The sequence below is a fragment of the Ipomoea nil genome, unplaced genomic scaffold (genome assembly GCF_001879475.1).
Source record: "Ipomoea nil cultivar Tokyo-kokei standard unplaced genomic scaffold, Asagao_1.1 scaffold0465, whole genome shotgun sequence".
NCBI lineage: Eukaryota > Viridiplantae > Streptophyta > Magnoliopsida > Solanales > Convolvulaceae > Ipomoea > Ipomoea nil.
This window is the reverse complement of record NW_017616893.1, coordinates 1,324,195-1,344,001: the sequence shown is the minus strand read 5'-3', so window position 1 is coordinate 1,344,001 and position 19,807 is coordinate 1,324,195. Positions and strand designations below refer to the sequence as shown.

General features: G+C 37.0%; 3 protein-coding genes and 1 long non-coding RNA gene across 4 annotated transcripts; 2 read left to right on the top strand and 2 right to left on the bottom strand.

Annotated features, from left to right (window-relative positions):
- Positions 1-3,081: 3,081 nt before the first annotated feature.
- On the top strand, positions 3,082-8,238 carry LOC109173116 (adagio protein 1). The gene is made up of 2 exons (XM_019322375.1): positions 3,082-3,535; positions 6,168-8,238. The coding sequence occupies exons 1-2, from the start codon at positions 3,276-3,278 to the stop codon at positions 7,774-7,776; spliced, it is 1,869 nt and encodes a 622-aa protein (XP_019177920.1). The 5' UTR covers positions 3,082-3,275; the 3' UTR covers positions 7,777-8,238.
- LOC109173118 lies at positions 3,897-4,546 on the top strand. The gene is made up of 2 exons (XR_002052847.1): positions 3,897-4,096; positions 4,130-4,546. It is a non-coding gene; the product is annotated as an uncharacterized LOC109173118 (long non-coding RNA).
- Positions 8,239-8,289: 51 nt separating the features above from the next.
- LOC109173115 (pentatricopeptide repeat-containing protein At2g18940, chloroplastic) lies at positions 8,290-11,345 on the bottom strand. The gene has a single exon (XM_019322374.1). It carries the CDS (start codon positions 11,176-11,178, stop codon positions 8,716-8,718), a length of 2,463 nt encoding a protein of 820 aa, XP_019177919.1. The 5' UTR covers positions 11,179-11,345; the 3' UTR covers positions 8,290-8,715.
- A 1,565-nt stretch (positions 11,346-12,910) lies between these two features.
- Positions 12,911-13,940, bottom strand: LOC109173060 (uncharacterized mitochondrial protein AtMg00810-like). The gene is made up of 2 exons (XM_019322319.1): positions 13,325-13,940; positions 12,911-13,200 (listed from the first exon to the last, which is right to left on the bottom strand). The coding sequence occupies exons 1-2, from the start codon at positions 13,938-13,940 to the stop codon at positions 12,911-12,913; spliced, it is 906 nt and encodes a 301-aa protein (XP_019177864.1).
- Positions 13,941-19,807: the final 5,867 nt, after the last annotated feature.

Here is a 19,807-nt window from a genome sequence, read left to right as displayed (position 1 = left end):
AATTTTTTCACGCGCATTGCGCAAATGGGATAATGCCCAATGATTATTTTTAAATAAGTACTTTAAAGTATATCAATGCAAGATTATATAGGAGATGTTCATGCATAGATACTTGAATGTTGAATTTGTTTATTTAAATCAGTAATTCAAAGTATATAAATGCAATATAATATATGAGAGATTGAGTATAATTGTTACTAAAATAAATGTTTGCAACTTTGTAATAACTCCAGTCTAAATACTTAGTCTAAAAACGATAGTCTAAATAAATAGTACTTTTTGTTAAAATTTATCGGTGAATTTACTTACTAGATTTAGTGTCTCTCCAACCAGAATACATTAGAGTTGAGTAAAGCATATCTTTAGATATCTCCAAGCGACAAAAGACCTTGGTCTTTATTTTGAAAACAACCAGGACATTACCTTGACTGGGTATTCAGACGCTGGTTATATGTCTGACCCCCATAATGCTAGATCCCATAATGGTTATGTTTTCCTTTGTGGAGGTATAAATATATCTTGGAGGTCTATTAAACAGACCTTAGTTGTTACCTCATCTAATCACTTGGAGATAATAGCTTTATATGAAACCTCACGTGAATGTGTGTGGTTAAGATCACTAATATATCATATCCATCACTCATGCGGAACAATGAAACGTTGTTTCCCCTATTGTCCTATATGAGGACAATGTGGCATGTGTTACACAGGTGAGTAATGGGTATGTTAAAGGAGACCTTACCAAACATATTTCTCCTAAATTTTTTTACCCACATGAACTCCAGAATAGTTGTGAGATACTCATTGAAAAGGTTTACTCTAGTAAAAACCTAGCAGATTTATTCACTAAATCCATGCCTACATCCACTTTTGAGAAGTATGTTTATAAAACTGGGATGCAGAGGCTAGGAATACTGTTGTCTTCAGGGGGAGCGATAAACTCTAAAGTTTAAATGAATTGACGGTCTAGGAGACGTTTAAATCTTGAAGATGATGCATGGAAGGCTTATGGTAAGCTCGTTTGGTTTGCTGAAAAATATTTGAAGGGAAATGGAATTGAAATTCCATGAAAAATAAAATCCAGAAAAATTGATTAATTGTTTGGTTGGTGGAAATGAAATTACTAGGAATATGGATTCCATTGTTTGGTTGGGTTTAGAAAGATAATGAATAATGAATATAAAGACCAATATGTCCTTAAAAAGATGAATGAATAAATAGGTGTCTATGTAATTAAGAAAATTTTATAAGGGTAAAACGGTACATTCATGTTATTTTTCTTCCAAATCCTTGTGGAAAACAAAATCTCGCCTCTTTGCAAAGAATTAATTTTTCAATGGAAAATGTTTTCCATCCAACCAAACAACATAAACCAACATTTTCCTTCACTTTGAAGAAAACATTTTCCATGAAAAATATTTTCCATCCAACCAAACACCCCCTTAGGCTAAGGTTTTTAACGAGGCAACCAATGCAACACATGCTTTATACTACATGTACTCTTTTCCTCTACTAGGTTTTCCCCACATGGTTTTTCTAGCGAGATTTTTAACAAGGCATGAATATAGTTATTTAATAGCCAAGGGGGAGTGTTATAAATATTTTATTATTATGACCATTAATCTTGTGACCTTTTGTTAGCCTTACTTATTACATTATTTATGTTGAGTTGTTGAATATGTGAAAGGTTGTATGAATCATTATATATTGGAGTGAAGGCTAATGAAATGAGATACTGACATTGTGGATCCCTATTTCTCGTGTTTCTTCTTCTCCCTTTACTCTTTACATATACACGAATCTCTGGACAACTACCGTGCAATTATGCCACGAAAACTGAGCTAGTTGATAGGTCAAATTACAACGAAGAATAAGACTTTTAAATTTTTATTACGAATTATTATTAAAATTAACAGGGTATTTAATTAGGATAGCATGGGAAAATGAATAAGTGTCACATTATTAAGGAAAAAAAATGAATTAAACAAAGATATTACATCAACACTAATCTTATGCCACATTATCAAATGATTTGATGTTTACTTGTGGTAACTTATTAATATTAAGAATTGTATAATTTTTTTATAACTTTAATTGCTCTATTGTTTAATTTTTACACTTACACTTATTATGAGTTGATAGTCAAGAGACCATTATGATTCAATTGAAAATCGGGGATATCTAAAAACATAATAAGTGTCAATACAAGTTATATCCTTGATTTTTGTCCCTTTTTTATATGCTAATAAATGTATACATTGTGCTTTAATTGTTGTACATTCATTTGCATTGGACAAAATCACCCTTACACCGTTATAACACCGTTAGTTTTTAATATATCTACCAATCTTACCATACACCTACATCTATCATATCTTTTTCTTATTTTTAATTATCATTATATTTTATTAAAATGATCATATAACAATTAATTTAATTATAAATTATATTTTAATTAAATATTTATATGAATGTTAAATTAATTATATATATATATATATATATATATATATATATATATAATATGTATGTATATTATTTGTGTATCCATATCAATATATCATATATATGAGTGTTAGCTTAGTATTATTTGTAAATTATTATTATATAAAAGTATAATTTTTTTTTTGATCACTATATTATTCAAATATATGATAATTCAAAAGTATCATCAGTTTAAAAAATTGCAAAACATAATTTTAACTAATTTTTAAAATTTTGTTACTTACAAATATTTTAATATTGAGCATAAGTTTTCGCACATCGCGCGTACAAAATGCTAGTAAAATTTTATAAATGTCAATAGTCAATGATTTGAAATTAATTATTTTCAAATTTAAGGTGCGCGTATTTTGCACCACAAGTCCACAACATTGTCCCATCATCCCAAGCCCAAAATATATGTATACGTCATAACTACAATTCTTACTATGGACTAGATTTCATATTGTATTGTGATTTCTGATACAAAAATTATATACTTTCAGTTAACACATTTTGTACTTACAGTTAAGTGTTTTGTGTCAATTATAGAAAGGCGGTATAAATTGCCCCATAACAATACTATACTGTAACCGGAAAATTTCTACATGGTCCGTACCATCGTTATCTGAAAAATCCCAAACAGAAATCTCTTCTAGCTAAAATATCCCAAACCGAAAAAAGGAAAAATTATTTCCGAATTGAAATTCGGACAATTCCTCGCATTGCCTTTGAGTTCGGAGAAATTTCGATCAAATTATGGGGTGAACTGGTGAACCCAATCCCGATCAGGTATGGAGTGGGACAGCAACTCGGATTTCAGCGGAGACGAAGAGGGATTGGAGGAGGAAGAGGAAGAAAAGCTAGGGTTTGTGCTCAGTAGCAATGGCGACGGTCCGCCACTTCCCTTGCCGGTTGATTCGCTTCTTCAGCCTGCGCCGTGCGGCTTCGTGGTTGCCGACATGCTCGAGCCGGATCAACCCGTTATTTATGTAAATTCGGTGTTTGAGATGGTCACTGGTTACCGAGCCGAAGAGGTCCTTGGCCGAAACTGGTAAATGCTATGCACTAAGATATGCGTTTCATTTGTTGAATACTGTTTTCTTTGATGTCAATTGTGGATGATCTGATGAACTCCTTGGGGATTTAAAGGTTCACCTAGTGAATTCTGTCTTCTGTGTTGTTGCAGTTCGTTTTTTCTTGTTGGTTTTGATTACTACCCCAAGAAGTGGGGTTAACTGTACAAATTGGAAACTCTTATTGTGAAGTTGATTTTTAATTAACCTGGAAGAAGAGGTTTTGCTTTTGATAGTTGCAAGGTATATGCTGAGGGGTGCTGAGGGGAGACCATAAAATTGGAAGTAAGCCAATCTTCAACCCTCTCGGCAGCACAAGGATATATGTGTAGGGTGAGTAGCTAGTTTCTAATTTTATCTCAAGGAAAGGACACCATTGGCACTGGCTTTTCTAGGCACTATGGCAAATGAGATATTCCGTCTTTCCCCCAGTATCTGCTTACTTTTTCTCTGCTTCATTGAGTCTTAGTCTAGACTTTGTTCAGGTGGTTTGGGAGAAATCATTATGCAGCTATGTTGGATGCATTCTTTTTTGCCTCGTATTATTATTCTTATTATTATCCCATGTCAAGTTGGACTGTTGGAGTTGTAAAACACTCTAAAGTTGTGCAATGCCTATGAATTATTGATGTGGAAAATATGATTGTTAGGTTATTACAGGCTCCCATGGCTCAATTAAAGTTGTGAGGTTCTACTGTGTTTCTTTTGCTTCCTCTTCTCTTTGCTAGAAGAATCTCCACCATGTGTTGAACATCTTTATATCATTATGAGAAAGATGAAAAATAGAAGTCAAAGGTTTGAAGTAAGTGCTGAAGGAAACAACTTGGTGTAATGCCATATTTTGTTTCCTCATCTCTTCTTGTCATATTTTTTTTCTTCTTTTCTTTCCAATTTGTTTTCTTCAATGGGGGTCTAAAACCCTCCCTCATAGCGCCCTGCAATGCACTGTATTGATTGTTATTATTATTGAATATAACATTTCTATCTTACTGTTGGGTCTTAGTATCTTTGCATAAGTGAACTTGTGACAGTTGTGTGTTAACATGTGCTTTGCTTCTGAGAACATGAAACCCAAGTTTAAGTGGGCATAGGCTTGCTATCCTTTCACTTCCCACCACCTCACTATACCAACTTCACTAAAACCCATGTGGCCATGCTGTAGATCTACTGTCACTCCAAGAACAGGAGAAAACTTTCACATAAACACAATAACAACCGAAAATAGTAACACATACAGTAACAAATCATTTATGGCTAGAATTGCTGTCTATGTTTCATTCCCTTTACAAAATTTCACAAAACAGAAAGAGATCAAATGAAAAAGTGAAATTTTGTTACAAAAATTTTTCAACCTGATTAAAGGCTGGTGATGGACCACAAAAGTTGGAGGTGAGGTCATTTTTGGCTGAGATTGAGGAATTCATAACAAACATTACAACAAATGTTGCTTATCCTAGTTTAGGGCTAACCTTACAAATGACCTTTTTTGATTACTCAAAAAATGCATTGTCTCTCACTTTGAAGCTCTTCTGTTAAGAACAGAGTTTTTCTAGGACGTGTTTGTCCCAGCTTGTACTTCTTGAACAAGAGTTCTTTTCCTTGTCTTGCCTTAAATTTGTTTGTTTGTTTGTTTGTTTGTTTTTTTTTTTTTTTTTTTTTTTTTTTTTTTTTTTTTAATAATTTTTTAGCTGTTTGCCCTTCTCCTACTTTTACGAACAGGTGAGCTCCCAAATAAGTTGGGCCAAACCAACATGAGACATTGACATATTGGAGGATTGTGGAGTTACATGATTCTCACTTCTCCAAATAAATAAATTGAAAAGCAAAATATAATTGAAGTTTTTTTATTTTTTGGGGGCTTTTTTTTCCCCATTATATGAACATGTTCTGACTTTAGATTTGAGCACTTGACAATGAATTTAAGAGGTTCCTTTAATGTTTGTCTAGTTGTGTCTGAATTGAAGATAGTTATGAAGAATCATTATGGGGTTATGTTTTTTGGTTGTTTCTTAGTTCTTAGATGATTTGATTGGGGGTTATATGACATTAATGATCTTTGGTCCTTTGGTTTATATTAAGGTTGGACTATAAAGCTCCTTAGTCTTGTTGATAGGCAGTTTAAATATTTATTGTTGGATTATTTATGCTTTCTCCCTACCTTGGAAGAACCCATTAACCACTCTTTCTTTATGTTCATGTGTCAATCTTTTCTTTGCTTCTTTCTTCCTGCTTATTTTTTGTATCCTAGATATCTTATCTACTCCCTACTCATCTTAATAGAATTATACTGCTGTGAATGGCCTATGCATTAGTTGATCATCGTGTGGTTAGACCGAAAGTCAATGTTCTGGATACTATTTCTGTCCAGAATAATGCCATTTACTGATTTACATTTTACAGTATACATAACTTTCCTAACCAACTACTTAGAAATGCTAAATGAGCTTGCTTATTGCTCTAAATAATTCTTTAGTTTGTTACTGTTTAAATCTTTCTTTGCTTGGAATGATATCATTTCCATTTTCTTCTCTATCTTTTCTTTTTCCTGTTTCATATTCTGCTTTACTAGAATCCCAATATTTTTTATTTTTAAAATTTTTCTTCCTGCAGTCGGTTTTTGCAAAGTAGGGGTCCTTTTGCTAAAAGAAGACATCCATTAGTGGACTCAACTGTAGTTGCTGAAATAAGAAGATGCCTTGAAGAGGGGCTTGAATTCCAAGGCGAATTATTAAATTTTAGAAAAGATGGAACTCCGTTGATGAATAGACTGCGCTTGACTCCTATATATGGAGATGATGACACAATTACTCATGTTATAGGTATCCAGTTTTTTACAGAAGTGATTCTTGATCTAGGCCCACTGCCAGGGTCTTCAGCCAAGGAGTTTACAAGATCATCTGTTAGGCACTGCTCTAGTCTTTCCTCTTGTGGGCCAATTTCTAATGGAAACCTGAATATTGCTTCTGGAGTTTGTGGGATCCTACAGCTGAGTGATGAAGTTCTTTCTCTCAAGATTCTTTCACTATTGACCCCAAGAGATATTGCATCTGTTGGCTCTGTATGTAGAAGGCTCTATGCTATGACAAAGAATGAAGATCTCTGGCGTATGGTTTGTCAAAATGCATGGGGTAGTGAAACAACTTGTGTATTAGAGGCAGTGCCTGGAGCAAAGAGATTAGGGTGGGGTAGATTGGCAAGGGAATTGACTACACTTGAAGCAGTGGCTTGGAAGAAGTTAACTGTTGGAGGTGCTGTTGAACCTTCACGCTGCAACTTCAGTGCATGTGCAGTTGGAAATAGGGTAGTTCTTTTTGGTGGAGAAGGGGTCAATATGCAACCCATGAATGATACATTTGTTTTGGACTTGAATTCCAGTAGTCCAGAGTGGAAGCATGTCAAAGTGAGCTCTCCTCCTCCTGGGCGATGGGGTCACACACTTTCATGTGTGAATGGATCTCATCTTGTTGTATTTGGTGGCTGTGGGACACAGGGCTTATTGAATGATGTCTTTGTGCTAGATTTGGATGCCAAACACCCCACCTGGCGTGAGATCTCTAGTTTGGCCCCACCACTTCCAAGATCTTGGCATAGCTCCTGCACACTCGATGGGACCAAGTTGATAGTTTCTGGAGGTTGTGCAGATTCTGGAGTGCTTCTCAGTGACACTTTCCTGCTTGATCTATCAATGGAGAAACCTATGTGGCGAGAGATACCAGTCGCATGGACTCCACCTTGTCGTTTGGGACACACATTATCTGTTTATGGTGGCCGGAAAATTTTGATGTTTGGGGGACTTGCTAAGAGTGGCCCTTTGCGTTTTCGATCTAGTGATGTATTCACAATGGATTTAAGTGAGGAGCAACCATGTTGGAGATGTGTAACAGGGAGTGGAATGCCTGGTGCTGGAAATCCTGGGGGCATTGCTCCTCCACCCAGGCTTGATCATGTGGCAGTAAGCCTCCCTGGTGGTGGAATCCTGGTCTTCGGTGGGTCTGTTGCCGGTCTTCACTCGGCCTCACAGCTCTACATCCTAGATCCAGTAGAAGACAAGCCTACATGGAGGATTTTGAATGTGCCTGGTCGACCTCCAAGATTTGCTTGGGGACACAGTACTTGTGTAGTTGGCGGAACTAGAGCAATAGTCCTAGGAGGTCAGACTGGAGAAGACTGGATGCTAAGTGAACTGCATGAATTGTCCTTAGCAAGTTCTACTATATAATGAAGAGAAAAGCGAGATCAATATCCATATGCTTGAAATAAAGATTATCTTTGAGCGAAGCACCCTATCTACACCCTTTTTGCTTGCCTCAAATGGAATATCAGTATCCATTGGTTAGTTGCTGTTCTTTTATTTATACTGTTGAGCAGCTCCTGGACATTACAAGTGGTGGATCATCTGAGCATAATTCTCCAAAAGGCTTGCCTGAAATAGATTTTTATGCCTGCACTTGGAATTATCTTCCCTTTTCAGCTAGCAACAGTCAATAGAGTAGAATGAATATTTTCTAATTCTAGGTTTAGTTCATCCTGTATGGCATCTGGTGTTAGTGGTTCAGGTCCATGGGACAGCATATCAAAGCAACAAAGTGAAAGGTAAAGGGAAAAGAGAAAAAGTATGGAAACAGAAGCATGCATTACGTTTTGATGGTTAGGTGAAGATGATGATTTTGTTTCGTTGTAATTCTAGGTCTTGCGCTCCCCGCCCTCCCCCCCCCTCCCCTTTTTTTTTTTTTTTGTTTTTTGTTTTTTTAATTATTCTTGTTGGTACATTTGAAAGGATTTAAAATTGAACTTGACTTCTTACCTTGAGTCACAGGCCCTTTGTCTATATCACATTAACATTGTTGTTATCATTTGATGCATTTCATGAAGCCATTTGTTGAACATGATATGCTCTGCCTGAGACTCCGGAATATAGAGAAGTGCTTAACTAAAACATGCATTTGCAATTTGCAAGTACTCTTCTGGACCTTTTATTTCTTAGACATAGCAATTTGAATGCTTTGAAGAAAAAAGCTTGAAGGAAGTTTGAACTCGTACAAGTTGAATGAGCCTGTGCTGTGAAGAGGCACAAATGTTACATACATTTAAAAAAAAAAAAAAAAGCAGGTGCACCTGGATTTGAGCATGTTGTATTTGTGGGAGTTTCAGAAAGAAGTCAGAACTGCATACAATCCCTTACCAGAGCAGAAAGTCTTTGCAGCGATTGTTCATCAAAGTAAGTGTCTTTTTCCCTAATTGCAGAAACAAAATCAATAGCATCCTCATATCTTCTTGCTCTACAGTAGCCATTTACAACAGTTTTGTATGTGAGTTCATTCGGTCTGCAGTTGTGCCGAATCATGTAACTGATCAGTTCATTTACTTGTGAAAACATGCCTTGTGATGCATAACCAGCAACGAATGTGTTGTACGTAATGATACAAGGTTGAATACCGGCTGCTGTCATGTTGGAGAAATGTTTCACAGCTTCCTGCATAAGCCCTTGTCTACAAAACCCTTTGATGACAGTGTTGTACGACACGCGATCTGGTTTTTCACCGATTTCTTCCTCCACTCCATTCAGGATATCTTCCGCTTTCCAACAGTCACCAGCTCTTGCATACATATCCATTAAGGTATTATAGGTTAACAAATCTGGCTGCAGGCCATTCTCTCGAATCAATCGCATTATTTCATTTGCCCGATCATACATCACATTCCTCGCAAATATGGAAAGCATGGAATTGAACACCACCAAATCAGGTCTGTACCCATTCTTCTGCAATTCCTGAAAAGCTCTCTCTGTGCCTTGCAGTGATTTACACTTAACATTTGAAAGAACAAGGTTTCTCATAAGCATCCAACTAGGATAAATATGCCCGTCGTAAACTTGTTTTGCAATCCTTTCTACGCCTCTTGCGTTCCCTCCCTTTGAGTAGCAATGGAGCATCAAAGAATAAGTGGTTTCACTGGGCTTGAATCCTTTGTTTTTCATGTCCAACAAAACAGATTCAGCAGCTCTCCAATCACCCCTATGAGCCAGGGCATTTAGAAATGCATTATAAGTATTGACACATGGAGTAAACCCGGCTTTGATCATCTCATCATACATTTTACCTGCATCCAAGTCTGATCCACACCTCGCATATGCACAAATCAAAGCATTAAACGTGTCCCTGTCGGGTTCAAACCCGCATCTCTTCATCTCATGAAAAACGCGCTTCACATACTTCTGCATTCCACTATTCCCACACATTGCAAGCACCGTGTTCCAAGTAATCCGATTAGGGGTACATCCATTCAACTTCATGTCAGAGATTACCTCCATCGTCTCTTCTATCCGATATTTCTTCCCCAGCATTGCAATGATTGAATTATATGTACACACATTAGGAACACAGCCAGACTGTTTCATCTGTTCCAGTAAGCTAAAAGCCTTGCCCTCTTTCCCAGCTTTACCGTAAGCATCTATCAACGTGGTATAAGTGATGGCGTTCGGCATTAAACCCTTCTGAGACATAGTTTCTATAAGCGCAGCACCTTCTTCATGGAAACCCGCCCTCACATAAGCGCCCACAAGCTCATTATATGTCACCGAATCAGGAGGGCAATTGTTTTCCTCCATTTCTTCAAGCACACTCATAGCCTCAGAGTACGCCCCCATCTTCCCGTAAACTTGAAGCAAGGAATTGTAAGCAACTGTCCCTGGAACATAGCCCTGCAACTTCAACCCATCAAAAAACTTCTTCGCTTCTTCAAACAACCCTTCCCTAGCACACGCAGATATAACCGTGCTGCAAGTGAACTCATCAAACTTATGTCCATTGCTCCTCATCTCATCTAGAAGGCACAATATCTTATCCCAAGACCTCCCTTTCCTACCATAAACATCCAACATAACATTGTACATGACTAAATTAGGGGATAAACCTCTCTCCTTAACATATTCATACAATGCAATTGCCTTATCATACTTGGCACTACGAGAGTAAGCGTGAAGAACAGTCGTCCAAGCTCGAATATCCAGTGAGTGATCCTCAAGTGGAATTACATCAAACAGATTGGAGGCTAACAAGTGCTGGGATTCTCTCCCCAAAACCCTAACCATATATTCAATAACCTGAGTATCTAGCTTTTCACTTTCAGCATTGGAATTCATAACAACCCATTCAAACAACAAGATAGCCCTTTCCCAGTTGCCCCAAACGTCCAACCCTTTCAGTAAACTCATCAAATCCATTTCAAGCAACTCAAATTTCACGGAATCAAGAAATGCACGCAACGCGGACAAGGGCTGTTGGAGAATTGAATTGAGCATGGGCTTACAATTCTCTGGGAGAAAATCATCATCATCCGAAAGCGTGGGATCCTGAGTGGTTCTCGGAATTGCAATCCGTTTCTGCGAATGAGGAGCATCTTGTGAGGTGGCGTTAAGGTGCTGGAGAAGAGAGTCGAGAGGGAAGGAGGGTTGAGGAGAAGGGAAGTTGTGGAGGTGGAGAGGAGGGAGAGGAAGTGTTGTGTTGTTGGTGTTTAATTTCAAGCGCTGCTGGTTGGAGGAGGGCAGAGGAGGCGCCGGTTTCGGCGGCTTTGTTGATTGAAGTGGCAATATTGGTTTGTTGGGGAAAAGGGTACCCTCCATTGTTGAGAGAATTTGAAGAAAAAAAACAAAATTTCAAATTTGCTATCTGCAACTGCAAAGAGATAACATCTGCAACTATGTCCTTGGGCGGAGAAGGAATAAGATATTGACGTTGGATCCCAATTCATCGTCACACTGGCCACTCAATCAAATATGGGGTAAGTTTCGTAACCCCATCCAATTCGACCAATAATTAATTTTTTTTTTTTTTTTTTTTTTTTTTTTTTAAAAGAAGAGGAAAAACTAGACAAAATTTCATATAATGGCATGTTTGGTAAGGGACAAATTTCACAAAGCAAAAAAATTCATACTTTGATTAGGAGTTATTTTTTCACCGAATTATAATTTTTCCATTTTGATGAATTAAAATTTAAGATCCCCTAAGAATGGTAATTCAATGAGAGGTGGGAAGAAAGATTAAATACTTAAAATACGAAATTGGGTTTCTTACTCTTTTAGTTTATTTAAATTTATAATAATAATATGCATTAATAAATTTATAAATTAGGAAGGAAGATACTCATACGTACAAGCTACTACATCAAATGTCAAATGTTACCATAATCGCCTCTACCGAGGCTCGAATCCACCACGTCCTACATAGAAGAGTAACTTGACACCAATGGACCATAAGGGTTTACAAATGAAAGTGTTCACAATTTGTTTCTATTTCTCTTAGCAGGTCAGCCGGGATGAACAGATAAAATGACAATTTTAACCCTATTGTAAAGGGGTTAATTTTATCTCCGGTGACAACTTGACGGAAAATGCACCGAAAGGACCATTTTTGCTACAAAAATAATAGCCGTGAACCTAGATTGCAAGTTTTGAAAGTCGTGGAGCAAACCTGATAGTGTCACTATAATCGTGAGATCAAAAGTGCGAAAAACTCTTGAAGAGTATGAATTTTGAGTATTTGTATGTTATAAGAGATGTTATTTTGTCTTTGCCTTCCATTGCAATGGATGGAGAGATTTGGCTTTAGAGTATTTGTATATTATAAGAGATTTTATTTTGTCTTTCAATGAAATGGTTGAAGAGATGATTGAAGTGAATACTTGGCTTTGCCTCAACAAGTTATTGTTTAAAAAAAAAAAAAAGTTAATGTTAATACAACAAAGGATGTTCTTTTCTTCCTATACATGATGCTATTTTTTCTTTGTTGTTCTTTTCTTCCAATACATGATGCTATTTTTTCTTTCTTTCTTTACCAGATGTTCTTTTTTTGACCTTTACAAGATGCTATTTTTTTTTACCGGATGTTATTTTTTCTCTTTACATGATGCTATTTTTTCTCACAACTTATATAATAGAGAATATAACTTATATAACTTTTTGAAGTCCTCAAGATGCTATTAGTTTCCTTTAAAAGTTATATAAGATAGAATGTTGTTTCTTCCTTTATAGGTTGCTATTATCCAACAGAGAATATAACTTATATAACTTTCTAAAATCCTCAAGATGCTATTAGTGATGAAATCAGCACCTCAACATGCATTCAAGTTCTGAACAGTATGGTAAGAAGCTTGATCACTTGGAGGGAAGGGAAAACAATGGATATTCTTCATTATGAATTCTCTCTTGTACACAAGATAGCAGAGAACATATTATATACAAGAGACAAAGAGCAGAAAACGGTTATAACAGATTGGGAAGAAAAGAAGAAAGCAAAATACAGGAATGCCCTTGCTTCTATTTTGTACTGCCACCTGTTTGTTATTTGTTTGTTATTTCAACACCCCCCGTAAGCTGGAACATGAATATCATGAATGCCCAGCTTAGAGTGAAAGGTTTCAAAAGCAGGTTTTGGTAGGGCTTTAGTGAAACCATCAGCAATCTGTTTTTGGGAAGAAACTGGCAGCAGCTTGATCAGCCCTTCATGCACCTTTTGTTTGACAATATGGCAGTCAATTTCAATATGTTTTGTGCGTTCATGGAACACATGATTCTCACCAATAGCAATAGCTGATAGATTATCACAAAACAAAGGAGTTGCAACATCAAATTTCACACTCAAATCAGCTAGTAGATAATGCAGCCATTGGACTTCACAGACAGTAGAGGCTAGGGCCCTGTATTTAGCTTCTGAGGAGGACTTTTGAAACCGTGGCCTGCTTCTTGGTCTTCCAAGAGATCAAATTATCACCAAGGTATATGCAAAAGCCAGTAATCGACATTCTAGACTCAATGCAATTAGCCCAATCAGAGTCTGAAAATCTCTTCAGTTGCACATGGGAATTAGCATGGTAGAACAAACCTTTCCCTGGGGAACCTTTGAGATATCTAAGGACTCTATGAGCAGCAGTGAGATGAATATTGGTAGGCATATCAACAAATTGACTTAACTGTTGTACAACATGTGAAATATCTGGCCTTGTGTTTGTTAGGTACAACAGTTTCCCAATGAGTCTTCTATAAATCTCAGGGTTGTCAAGAGGAACCCCTTCTGAACTGACAAGCTTTAAACCTGTTGTGGCTGGAGTACTTGCTGGTTTAGCTTCTAGGAACCCATTTTCTTTGAGAATTTCCAAAGTGTACTTTCTCTGAAACAAGCTAATGCCATCTGCTGTTCTGACTGCCTCTATTCCAAGGAAGAAATTCAGGTGACCAAGATCTTTAATCCTTAAGGATTTATCCAGAAACTCTTTAAGCTCATTGATCTGTGGTTTACAATTCCCAGCTATCAAAATGTCATCCACATAAATGAGAAGTGCAGTGAAAGAGCTTCCTGAGGTCTTGGTGAACAATGAAGGATCAGCCATATATTGTTGGAAGCCAACCTTTTGTAAGGCTGAAGTCAATTTTGCATTCCATTGCCTGCTAGCCTATCTCAACAACCTGCACACTTGCTTTGGTTTGTCAGTACTAAAACCTGGAGGTGGAAGCATGTAGACTTCCTCTTCTAAATCACCATGCAGGAATGCATTGTTTATGTCAAGTTGTTGCACATCCCACCCTTTGGTGACAGCCACAGCCAAGAAGGTCCTTATTGTAGTCATTCTAGCAACAGGTGAAAAGGTCTCTGTGTAGTCCACTCCTAGTTGCTGAGTGTAACCTTTGGTTACTAGTCTAGCCTTGTATCTCTCTATGGAGCCATCAGCTCTATGTTTGATTTTGAACACCCACTTGCATCCAATTGGGATCTTGCCAGCTGGGAGATCTGTTAGAGTCCAAGTGTTGTTGGCAACTAATGCTTCAATCTCAGAAGTCATTGCCCTCTTCCATGACTCATTCTGTACTGCTTCTACATAGGATTGTGGTTCTTGTGCTGCTAAGATAGATGAAGCACATACCCTTTGATTTGGGGACATAGAATCATAGGATAAGACCTTGTCCAGGGTATGTGGAGAAGTCCTCACGTGTACAGTAGTAATCTTGCAATCTTTTAGGGATGTTTCTAGGCCTTTCAGACCTTCTAATTTGTGGTTGATTTGTGTTTTCTTCCTGCTGACTGGAATGTTCTTCTTGAGAACTCTCATCATTCAACTCATTACTCAAACCATACTCACTATTATTTCCAAGTTCTCCATCAGGTCCTGGTGTATGACTTTCTGGCTGAACTGAGGCATTGGGGCTGCAATCTGCTATCTGAGGCATACCATTAGAGAGTTGTGAATCATTGGGCTTATTGTTTCCTGTGAACTTGTCCAGAGACCTCATTGGTAACATGTCCTCATCAATTGAAACCAGAGGTAAAGTGGGATTAAAGTACTGAGCTTGAGAAGGAGCATGACTAGGAGTGGACTTGAGAGGATATATGTCTTCATAAAACTGCACATCCCTGGAAATGAACACACAATTGTCAGCCAAGTCATATAGTACATACCCCTTCACATTAGCAGGGAAGCCCAAAAATATACACTTTCTAGCCCTGGGCATCATTTTATTCCTCCCTTGTGAAGCTGATGCACCAAAACACAAACAACCAAAGGTCCTGAAGTTGTTGTAGTTCACAGACTGGCCATACACAAGCTCAAAGGGTGATTTTCCACTGTTGATGGGAGTAGGTAGCCTGTTAATAAGGTACACAGCATGCAACACACAATGATTCCAGAATTCCAAAGGAACACCAGATTGAAACCTGAGTGCCCTAGCAACATTCAAGATGTGTTGATGCTTCCTTTCTGCCACCCCATTTTGTTGAGGTGTGTTAACACAAGACTTCTGGTGGACTATCCCCTTCTCATTAAAGAAAGAGGACATAAAGAACTTAGTACCATTGTCAGATCTCATCATTTTAATCCTTGTTGAAAATTGTGCATCAACATAGTTATAGAAATTCTGAAATAGGCTTTTGACTTCTGACTTAGTTTTCATCAAATGTAACCATGTGAATCTGCTACAATCATCAACAATGGTTAGAAAATAGTGTTCCCCTCTCAATGATGACACTGGAAAGGGTCCCCACACATACATATGAATTAGGTCAAAGCATTTAGCAGCCCTATTTTCACTGATAGGAAACACAGATTTCTTATGTTTAGCAAAATGGCAAGTGTCACAAGCAAAAGATTGAGATTTCTGAAACTGAACACATTTTATTCCATTCAAAGTGTGAATCTTATCTATGGGATAATGCCCCAGTCTATTATGCCACATGTGAACTGTCAGATTATTACATTGACTACTAAGCTCAATGCACTGCTTTCTCTTGACAGGTGGATGATTAAGAAGATAGAGCCCATCCTTTTCCTTAGCAAAACCATCCATCATCCCATGTAGTCCCTGAATATCACAAGAGTCAGTGCTCATGACAAGAGTACAACCACTTTGCTTTATTAACTTGCTGGCAGATACTATGTTGAAACTGAAAGAAGGTATGTATAAGACATTTTTCAATATGAGATTGGGAGAGAGCCTAACTTCTCCCATATGTGTAACCTGCACAGTTTCTCCATTTGGCAGTTTTACAGAGATATTATTGATAGCATGACATCTTTCAAGATAATCCAAGGAGTATGTGATATGATCAGTAGCTCCTGAATCCAAAATCCACACAGTAGGACAATTCAATATAGCATATATGTATGAATTGCAGAAATACTTGCCTTCCTTTGAAGTATTTGACATTTTGGTGAAGTTAGGTTTCATTCCAGTGTCAGTGACTGTTACTGCAGCACTAGTGGAGGCCTGGTTCCCTTGATTCTGGCCTTGCAGGAGGGATATCAACCTCTTAAACTGATCAGGTGAGAGCCCTACATCACCAATTTGATTAACAGAGGGATTGAAATTCTGTTGACTGAAATTCTGTTGAGTCTCTTGACCTTGATTTTGCCTATTTTTAGATTTGTATCCTTGTACCCAACCAGGAGGAAATCCATGCTTCTTATAACATTTATCTATAGTATGGCCATTCATTCCACAATAGGTACATTTTGGGACAGTTTTGCCTCCTACATTGCTGAACTTTTTCTTATTACTTGATGCCATAACCACAACATTCTCATCATCTGCTATAGGATTCTGGACAACATTGGCTTGTGTAACTTCATTATTCTTATGAACATTGACACTGTTAAGCTTTCTTTCTAACTTCAGAGTCATGTTTAAGACCTTTTCCATAGTTGGAAGAGGATCCATGACCAGGACACCTGACTTTATGGTCTCAAACTCATCATTTAGCCCCTCCAAAAACCTAATGACCTGATCCTCCTCTCTGTCTTTTCTTATTTTAGTCATGAGAGAACATGCACATCTAGGTACACATTCACAAACAGGTAATGGCCTTACTGCATTCAACTTTTCCCAAAGAGCATTACATTTTGTGAAGTATTCATTAATAGACATGTTACCTTGTAGACTTCTATAGATCTCGTTTTGAATCTCTGCTATTTTGTGAGAATCCGCCTGAGCGTACCTCTTCCTCAAAGCATTCCATATGTCCTCTGCTTGTTCGAAGTATAAGACACTCTCAGCGATGGTAGGGTTTAAGGATCTTAATATCCAGGAGCATACAATGTCATTTGATCTCTTCCAGGCAGCAAACCTTTGATCAGACTCTCCTGGACTTCGGATTGAGCCATTGACGAAGCCAAACTTGTTCTTCACCCCCAACGCCAACTTCATGGACCTGCTCCATGTAGCATAATTGAATTCTGACAAGGGAGGTGAGACCAGCACTATGTTCGGATTCTCCGTGACGTGTAGATACATCGAATCATCAACTTCATCCATTCGATGTACCGGACTCTGGTTTGCATGGATCTGACTGGCCGGAATTGAAGCTCCTGCTGTGTTTCTGACGGAGTCTTCGTTTCCGGCTTCACGATCCGTACTCACTACGGCGGCGTAGCTGCGGTGGTGCTCTGATACCATAATGAAATCAGCACCTCAACATGCATTCAAGTTCTGAACAGTATGGTAAGAAGCTTGATCACTTGGAAGGAAGGGAAAACAATGGATATTCTTCATTATGAATTCTCTCTTGTACACATAGCAGAGAACATATTATATACAAGAGACAAAGAGCAGAAAACGGTTATAACAGATTGGAAAGAAAAGAAAAAAGCAAAATACAGGAATGCCCTTGCTTCTATTTTGTACTGCCACCTGTTTGTTATTTGTTTGTATACTTCAACAATTAGTTTCTCTTAAAAGTTACATAGAATGTTGTTATTTACAACAACAAAATAGAAAATAGATAGATCTATTTACAATAGCAAAATAGCAGTAAAATGCATTTGACTTCACACTTCATTGAAATCAACAATGAACTTAACATCTCTTCTTTTGTCTCCAACTTTTACATTTTCTGCAACTTCATACACAAAATTTGAATTTTCATCCTTTATTAGAGAATGATAGCAATAAAATTATTCCTTTTAACTCCTCTTGGAACTCTTAATATTTTTCATTGTATAAAGTCTTTTAAATTGTTTTTATATCTTATAATTACTAAGACATTCATACCTAGGGTTAAAAGAATGAAAATCTGTTTCTTTCTCTTCTCTACTTTACTTTCCATTGCTTTTTTATATTGTCAAAAAATACATACCTTCAAAGTTGTTTTAGAGTTGACATATCTATAAAAAAAACATTCATGTTTTCACTTCGTTGGGCATAGACATGTCCACCCAAAATGTATATTTCATATATGTTGGAACCCAACATTGTTTTTCTTTAACCCTCTAACCAATCATTCTCATTGATATCATATGTGCCCATCATTAGTGACCATCCATTTTCAAACTCATTTTCATTTAAAGAATCATAAACTTGATTGAAGTGAATATCCCCTCAACTTTTCAGGAAACTTTTTCATGATATGCCATCAGGGCCGGATTTTAGGCTGTGCAAGCAGGGCTACCGCACAGGGCCCCCAATTTTAGAGGGGCCCCAAATTTTAGAGGCCAAATATTTAATATTTACCTAGCTAGTTTAGAAATAAAAATTAAAAGTTTTCAATTAAATTTAAAAGGTTCTATGAAGAGATGGTAGTAATGTGTATTTATTATATTTTAACTTGGAGGTCAAAGGTTCGAAACTCGCATATGTTAGTTTTAAAAATTATGATTTTGGAGGGCCTCAGTTATTTATCAGAACAGGGCCACAAAAACCTAAAATCCGGCTTTGTATGCCATAATCACCACCTATGTTTTGTATTTGGAAATACAATTTCAATAGCATTTTGGATTGCCTGATCAGTAATAATGACTTTCAGATGGTGTCCTGACATACAATTTAACCATGATTGAAATAATCATACAAATGGGTTAGTATATTCTGTGATCAACAACCCACAACCAAACGATACAGATTTTCCATGGTTCTCATGGCTGTTAAATTTTGATAGTTGAAAGACCAATGGTGGTTAACTTGGACCACATATAGTAACAATTTAAAAGTTGAAGAACCACGAATGATCAATTTGAAAATTTAGGATTAAACGTGACAAAATCACTATACTCGGAGGATCCATACGGCGTTAACTCCATAATTCTATCTACACAGTATTCTGTAATTTTTTTTTCTTAACAACTCCTTGCTGCTCTAAAAGGAACAAGAAGAAGAAAATGAAACAACGAACCTGTATCGAAAAGGGACCAAATGAGTTAATACCCAAAATCGTCCTCGACTATAGTGGTTTTTCTCAATTTCGTCCTAAACGACTTTGGTGACCTAATATCGTCCTAGACTTTTGTGTTTCGCTCAATTTAGTCTTCCATTTGTTATTCCGTCAAATTGGTGTTAAATAAAGGGACAATTCAGTAATGTCAATATTGATCTCTCTTTATTTTCAACTTGTGAAGTGCGAAATTCCTCTTTCTTGTACGAATTACACCCAGAATTACTCCCGAACCTGCAAATCAAATTTTATATTCGCAGTTTTATGAGTAATTCTGGGAGTAATTCGTAAAAAAAAAATGAATTTCGCAGTTCACATGTCTATGAGTAAAGAGATGCCAATATTAAAATTACTTAATTGTGTATTTATTTAACACCAAATGGACAGAATAACAAATGAGGGAATAAATTGAGGAAAAACACAAAAGTCTGGGACTAAATTGCGCGAAACACAAAAGTCTGGGACGATATTAGGTCACCAAAGTCGTTTAGGACGAAATTGAGAAAAACCACTATAGTCAATGACGATTTTGAGTATTAACTTGGGACGAAATTGAAGTCCACT